The following is an 8091-nucleotide window of genomic DNA, read 5'->3' as shown; positions in this document are numbered from 1 at the left end:
AAAAAAAAGTATGTGAAATAACCTTAAAGGCCAGTGGTTTAATTATATCATCTTTGGATGCTGTGATTCAGGCAAATGCCTGATTCAGGATGAACAACTTCTCACCTTGCAGAATTTCTAACTCCATTGTGTTTCATCTTTGCCATGGTTCAGCATACTGCAAATATTTTTCCTGTTTATTTCTTATATAGCTTCTAGGGGGGGGAAATCCAAACAAACACCTACTTTGAAGTATTAAAAGAATAGCATTGCTGTCTGGAATAAATAAAATGTGCAAAGTGGCAATTTTCTTATGATATCACTACTGTATGAACAAAATAATCACTTCATGTTTTATAAGAGATAATTTTCAAACATTCTTAATGAATATATGCCCATATGAGCATGTGTCACAACAGCCCCTTGTGCAAACTGAAGAGGGTCTCTATCTAGATCAGTTAATATAGACCTCAGAAAGAAAATGTCAATCAATTCCGGATCCTTCAAAACTGGGAAAGGAAGAAGAGGAGTCAAAGGGGACTCATCACAGTAAGTCAATTCATACCAAACACCTGAAAATTCTGAGTTTGAAATCCAAACATGATGTGCTGGTTATCTTCATAGCTTGAAATACCATGGCTCAAATGAGGAACATCTGGAGTTGAATTCAGGCATGTCTATCACTTGAGTTAGCAAATCATCTGTCTCCAGACATAGATCTACAATATAAATATGTAGGTTGCTCTGAAAGCAATGCCTCCTATTTATTTCATAGAAACTACAACAGGAGTACAAAAACACTATTCTCAGCAAATTCTCAGCTACAAAATGCTATTTTTCAACAGTCACCAGCTTTAGCAATGCATTTTTGCCAGTGATGAACATGAGCCTGCATGCCACGCCCATAAATATATGCACCACTGGAGGTAATCCACTGTTTCACAGTTTCTGTGACACTGTTGATAGAAAAATGCTGGCTATGTAATCCATCTTTCCTCAGCCCAAATAGATGGAAGTCAAAAGGCTCCAAATCTAGACTATATGGTGGGTGTGATATGACAGTGCTGCCCAGATTGGTTGTGCTTTCCATGATCTTCAAAATGGTAAAGGGCCTGGCATTACTGTGTTGCAGGAGAAAGGCTGTCTTCTTCTCCAGTCTGACTCTGGAAGCTTGAACCTTCGACTTAGTCAGTCTCATGATGTAGCTGTCAGAGTTGATGGTTTGTCCAGGTTCCAGGAAATCCAGAAGGATCACCCCGTTTTTGTCCCAAAAGACAGTGCACATCACCTTTCCTGCCGAGGGCTGAATCTTGAACTTTTTCTTCTGTAAAAAATTCTCATGTGTCTACTCCATGGACTGCCATTTTAACTCAGGCTCATAGTGGTCCAGAAAACTGTCACTGTTTTCACCAGTGCTGAAATGCACACACTGCATCACTGCACTCAAACCCACTGTTTGGCCTCCATAAACATTAGGCACGTGTTGATGAATGTCAATAAGTGCTATTTTTTCCACATGAAGGAATTAAATTCCATACTTTTGCTTCATACACGCTTCCATGTCAGATATGTCAGATTGCCCCTCTGCTGACATCTGTCACATGGCAACAAAACATAATGGATTATTGGTGGTAAGGTTTGATCTCTACTGCCATACTGCCAACATCCACCTCTGCCGTTGTGACAAAGCATAATAAAATAGGAGGCATTACTTTCAGAGCAGCTCTGATACAATTATTCTCTAGTAAAGTTTAGAGTGATTGCCAGTGCACTCACCAGACAGTTAGACAAATAACACAATGCCTACATTTACATTAGTAAATTAAACAGTACAAAGTCTATATACTCCAGTCTTGAGGTCAACTGACATGGCCTGGCTATGTTTCTACAGTTATTCTCTGTAAAGAAAGATGGCAATATTGAAAGTACAGAGTAAAAAGTGTCCCTAGACAGGCCTAATTCCCAAAATGCCCTGAGAAATTGTCTGGGAGAGAAATAGTCCTGACCATTAAAAATTCAGACCCCTTTTTAACTCTTTAGTAATATAAATGGTAGCACTCTGGTGTCTATACATCCATGCCTAGGTACTGTCTCGTTGAGTAATACAGACATTACTGTGTATGTAGATTTCAAAAAGTTCTCAAACATTGTCGCACATGGCAAGCCCTCCCTCTGATTCACACAAATTTGTTGCAGGGAGGATTCAACTCCTTTGTTGAAATTTTATTTGAAAGAGATGCTTCTTTCAAATCAGTATTTTTGAAAACGTATTGAATACTTCTATCCATTCAGTATTTCCTCGTTTTTATTTACTATATGTGCTTTGTTTGTGGAATCTTCGCTTTGGTTTGACTAATGCACTTTTTCATGCCTACAATTCACAGCTAAACAAGCCCTAGACTGTTCACTCACAATGAAAAAAAAAAGTTATATACACAACTAAAACAATAATATTAAGATGACAACTAAAACAGAAAATAAAAAAAAATGAATCTGTGCAGTTAAGAGATCTAAAAATAACATCAACCTTTATACATTTTTATCAGCTGCAGTGTCCACAGTTACAGCTCTACATAGCAGTCAGAACAGTGAGTATTACTTTCCAAATCATAAAGGGTCTCAAGAAACACCCACAGTAGTGGCTGCTGGGGAAATAATCTTCTTTATCATCCTGAGATTTTAAATGTGCAAGTTTCCTACCAAATTATCTAGTGCATAAAAAGGAAGGAGGAATGGAAGGAGGGAGAACTGAAGGGAAAGAATGGGGGAAATAAGGAAAGTAGGATGAGCAAGACAAAGAAAATTATCACAATGATTTTTGTTTCAAAATAGACTGCTGTGCAATTACTGAAGCCTGATTTGAAGACATTTTGTATTCTTGTCCAGAGCCTTGAGGAGGGGAAGGTAATGGAGTCTCTGGTGTTGCTGAAAAAAAATTCAGAAAGAATTGCACTTTTTAATATTCTGTCCAATTCTGCACAAATATATACATACTACTGACCCCAAATACAGTTCTTCTACGTTCGTCATGCTAGGCAAATTGGACATTATTGGAGATTTCAGCTTATCAGAAATTGTGCACGTAAAACCAACGATGTATCAGAATGGTGCTAAATTGTTAAAATTAGATTAAATTCAAGCCAAAGACTCTTACTTATCACTGTTTACAAAATGTTTTTAAAATGCACAATTATTTTATTCTTTATGAAATAACTCTATAAGCACTGACAGGCCACCATTTTAATTAATATGTTAAACTATAAGACTGAAATTTTATGATGGAAGGCTAACTTGCAATTACTTACAAATCTGTTCTGCATGTACAGGAGCAGACATTGAACTTATGAGGATGGTTTGGCCAGTTAATGGATCTTGAGCTAAGTGAGGATGTACTGGATGATGTAAATGACTGGTATCATTAGAAGTACCTGCAAAAATAACATGAGCATATATCAGTTTAGAAGAGCAGGTTGTTGCCAGCAATTTATATTGCAATAATTATATTTCTGCAGAGTAAATATTTTGATTGGCAATTTGAATAATTGCCTCTGGGTATTCATTAAACAATTTAACCAGACTTCAACCACATTAAGCACTGTGTTTATTTGCACTGTTTTGATTGCATTAACAGCAGACTTCTTGAAATATCTGTAAGAATTCTGTAATCTGTCAAGGGAATTCTGTGTCTAGATATTCAGAAAAGACTAAGAAGTACAAAGCACAATCTGAGACTGTAGGACTGAGGGAATAAGATGAGCAGACAGGACAAGCATTTAGCTAACGATTATATGACCTGAAGCTCAGTCAGTGTGGTACTGGTCAAAGTGCTTGCTTACATCATGATTCCCTCAGCATCTCAGTGTGCTAAATTCAACAGAATACAGCATAGTAAGTTTGAGATGTTGTTAACTTACCTCCCAGTAACATTTCCTGAAGCAAACTGTCAATTTTAACAATTCCAAATAGTTTAACCAGTTGTATTTGTTCAATCATTTGCCAAGTGATACTCTGGAGTGTAGGCAGTAAAAGCAAAAGCTCTCCAAATCTTCCTCGGGAGTCATACTGACGGTCATTAATATAATCCTCTAAACTGATTTGGACTTGGTACCGCATGTTCTTAATCTTCATTGGATTACTCAGGCCTTTTGCATCTGAAAAATGACAAAAGCATACAATCAAGATGCATTTTGATTTGGGAGGAGCATCTTACTTTTTTTTTTCCATTTTGTTCTTTTCCTCCCAGCTAGATATCATGAGCACATGCTATATCAACAAAAATCACTTTCAGTGTAATCTGAACAAAACCAATAATTAACAATAATTCTGAGATATATTTTCAGGAATGTACCTGGATCAAAAAACACAATCGCTTTCAAGCAAGCATACTCATTGTCATCTATCTGAATTTCCTGGAAGGGTCGAACTAGTTCATCTAGAATTCGATTTGCGACTCGGCTGATCTCCACTTCAGTACTGTTGCGATGGATTATATAGTTGTTACCTTGGAAAGAAAGAATAACAACATGTAGACTGATATAAAGATTTAAATGCAACATACTACATGATGAAAATCATTTTCAAAAATATATTTTATTTTGCTTAATCAAATTAGTATTTTTTCATTCAATAGCTCTCCTTTATAGCATACAAAAATTTCATGATGCAAATAAAGTTATAGGTACCAATTACAGCTCTCACCCAGTGAATAAACTGTGCGGGTAAATATGCCATCATGTGTAGTTACTTATTAGTCCACGGCACTGACATGGACATTTGAATGCACAAGCATGGTATTAGCAAGCCTTTATACAAAAGATAAAGATACCAGTAAACTGATCTAACTTTTTTCTCCCCCCACTGTATCCCAAGATGAATAATGAGATTTTTCAATGGACAAATAGCCTTTTTTCAGAGAAGACATCAGGAATGCTTCATTATCCAACAAATGCTCTTGTTATTCCCAACAAAATGTAGAAGCATCAGAAAACTTTCAGTAAATACTCAATTTCACCTCTTCTTTGGATGTAGGTATCTACATCCAACATGGCAGGGAAAAACAGGATTGCTCTTTGCATGGTGACACATGGCAGCTGTCAAAACAGCAGTGAAAAAGATGCTGGGAAAGACAGCTGCAGGGAACAGGCCATCCTCTTTCATAGCCTATAGGATCTTCTGTGATAATTTCTGAAGAGCTTTTAGGAAAGAACCAGGTAAATGGTTTTCATGAGACTGAATCTCCTCTCTTAAATGAAGATTTCTTATGTGATTTTGGTACTGGTGGTGTTTTTTGTTGTTACTGTGATCTTTTCTTTTCTTTTTCTTTTTTTTTTTTGTATGGGATAAAGATATAAAAAATGATGCTAACGTAACGAAATCATTTGCTAGGAAATCTCTAAATTGTTGCTTCTGGTCTTCTGGTATTCTGCTTTTGCTGGAACAGGGCAGATGACATTATGTCTTTAATAGCTATTTAGCATTCTCAGAATGCATTGCTTTGATTATGTCACAACAGTTGTCCCACTTAAGTGACTACATGGTTGCTAGTATACTATATCATCATCACTATTAATTGAAATAAAACCAATATTTACCTAAAAGTAAAATGTCCTTATATGCCATGGACCGTTTTGCTGCTCCAAGCAACAGGTGTTCCCCAGCATGTGCTCTCAGCAGTGCAACCTTAAAAAAAATAGCAGACTCATTAGAAAATAAAGCAGTAACTTCCAAGAAAGGGCAAAATGAATGACCGTGCATATTAACATGAATACTTTTAGATATATGTACTGTAAGGTCATATGGTAAAATGTCAAATAAATATAAAAAAACCTTCCACTGTATAACATTGTATTTGTAATTATAATATTATAATAAAATTATCATTCCTTGTCACTTCTAGCAGTTGGTGATAATCTTAAACATATCACTCTACAAAATACTTCTAAGTCAGTACAGTTCTTGTATTTATTCCTTGCCTTTACTTCATTAACAAATTTTGCTCTGAAATTTTAGGTTGGTGTCAAAGACTCCAGTGGGCTGGAATGAACCATAATGGTAAATTCTTCACTGTCACTCCTCCATTTTTATCATCAAAATTGTATGTGTTACATAAAAGAGCTTTTTCCCCAACACAGTCAGATATGCTAAAATATACACTACAGTAAACAATGAAGAAACTTGATTCCTACCAGGAAGGTGGTACAAAATGTGATCATTAGTTTACTCTTTGTCACCTATTTACCTTCCCTTTTAAAATCTCCTTGAAGCTTCAGCACTGACCTCTGTTAACTCACAAAATTTTTCTCTGTGCAAGCATTTCCTTATGAAGCCAAGCCCATTCTTTATGGGTGATGTAAAGGAATTCAGCACCTAGGAATACTTAATGTATTAAGACTCATCAGACTCTCAGTAGAGTTAACTTATCCGGATTGGCCTGCTCCACAGTCTGATTCCAAGATCAGGAATTGTTTGTCGCAAACCAGATGATTAATGTGATTAATAAACACGCAATGCACATTAAAAGGAAGTTATCATAAAAATAAATAAATAAATAAATAAATAAATAAATAAATAAATATTTTAACTCCCAATACCTTTGTCATTAATTTTTGAAAGTATTCAAAGATCAGGAATGTTTCCCACATATGCATTCTTCAAGTAGCGCATTCTCAGCCTTTATTTATCTATCTGTACTGATGACTTTTTTCATTTAAGTAAAGACAGTAACTTCTTACTGACATCTGATCCTTTCCATATTTTCATGTCATCTTAGCAAGTTGTTTTTTGCTTGCTTCCAGTGCCTTTGTAGAACACTGTATTTAAAGATCTAACACTACATTTCTCTTTCTTTTACAGGTTTTTAACTTGTCTGATGAGTTTGTGCACATATAAATATTCCACGGGTCTGCATAGATAGTGAAGTACTAATGTGGGGTTATCTCCTGTGTCTGAACCAACTCCGTATTTCTGAGAAAGAATATAAAAGGGAACGAATTCAGTTTTAGTTTCAAACCAAATTATCTAATGTTCTTAATGAGACTTTGTTAAAAACTGAAGGACTAAAGAGGAAAAAAAAAAAAGAGGAATTGCTCAGTTTCACTTCTCAAAGTAATTTTCAAGCTAAATCAGACGTCACTGAGATCCTGAGCCATGAATTAATCTTCTATCCAGGAAGTCAGTGACAAAAAAGCCTACCACAACATGAAGACACTTATTCTGTGTGCCAACATGGTTTGCTCTGAAACCCACTAAACATTAGCTGCATTACAAATGAGATGATAAGTCAGACCTCTGTAATAAAGACCCTGAAGAACCCTTCACATTTTGATGATTTTTTTTCTCTACACTTTTGTTATCTACAATATAATTTGAGTACATTATATCATATGAAATATTATTTGCTATAGAGTGACATCAGCATGTGTTTGGCATTTGCTCAAGATTCTTATGGCTTTTATTTTTTGCAAGCAGAGAAAATCTGCTTCAAATTAAATAACAGGCTGCCTTAAACTATATTATAATGAAAGATAGACATAAAATAAATACTTTGGAAGATCAGAAAAAAATCATGATTTTTTACAATATTCTTTTCATTTCCGCATTCAACTTGGTATTTCTGCTTTCCGAAAGAAAACACAAAACACTAAATGACAACTGGCTTGCTGAAGAAGTGATTCTTTCTTTTAATAAGCTAGAGCCATATCAACTCCTTCTATTTTTCCATGGTGGTGTTACTTCAAAATTTAAAAAAGAAAAAAAAAGTTTTAAAATCAAGCATGTAGTATCAAGCTGTATTTGATCAGACACTGCACTATTGTTTTCTCATATAATTAAAATATCACAGAAAGAAAAAGACAGTTAATAATGTTCTCCCTTTGGTCTTTTCTTGTACCTGATCATCCAGTGGCAACTCACAGAAGCCAGGAATATATTTAGCCCATTCCACCAGGACCAAAAGTTGCTGCTTCATAGATTCACAGACATCACTAATACCAGCGATTTTCTTAGCATTTATGTCAGTGCTTGCACCAGGACTGGAGATTGAGATCTGGACATATTGAAAGAAAAAAAGTAATAATGTTGAATTTCATATAGTTGCATTTTCAGAACAAACTA

The 8091-nt window shown here is 35.3% G+C and overlaps 1 protein-coding gene across 1 annotated transcript in view; it reads right to left on the bottom strand.

The window, feature by feature from the left end:
- Nucleotides 1-175: 175 nt before the first annotated feature.
- Nucleotides 176-8091, bottom strand: part of HNF4G (hepatocyte nuclear factor 4 gamma) — a 17518-nt gene continuing 9602 nt past the window's right edge. Inside the window, exons 4-9 of the mRNA XM_010709045.3 lie at nucleotides 7868-8023; nucleotides 5571-5658; nucleotides 4328-4480; nucleotides 3894-4130; nucleotides 3285-3407; nucleotides 176-2904 (exon numbers count right to left, since the gene is read on the bottom strand). Coding sequence (XP_010707347.1) covers nucleotides 2786-2904; nucleotides 3285-3407; nucleotides 3894-4130; nucleotides 4328-4480; nucleotides 5571-5658; nucleotides 7868-8023 — 876 coding nt within the window. The 3' untranslated portion in view covers nucleotides 176-2785. The remainder of the gene's footprint in view (nucleotides 2905-3284; nucleotides 3408-3893; nucleotides 4131-4327; nucleotides 4481-5570; nucleotides 5659-7867; nucleotides 8024-8091) is intronic.

This window comes from Meleagris gallopavo, chromosome 3 (assembly GCF_000146605.3).
Source record: "Meleagris gallopavo isolate NT-WF06-2002-E0010 breed Aviagen turkey brand Nicholas breeding stock chromosome 3, Turkey_5.1, whole genome shotgun sequence".
NCBI lineage: Eukaryota > Metazoa > Chordata > Aves > Galliformes > Phasianidae > Meleagris > Meleagris gallopavo.
This window is presented reverse-complemented; position numbering and strand designations above follow the sequence as displayed.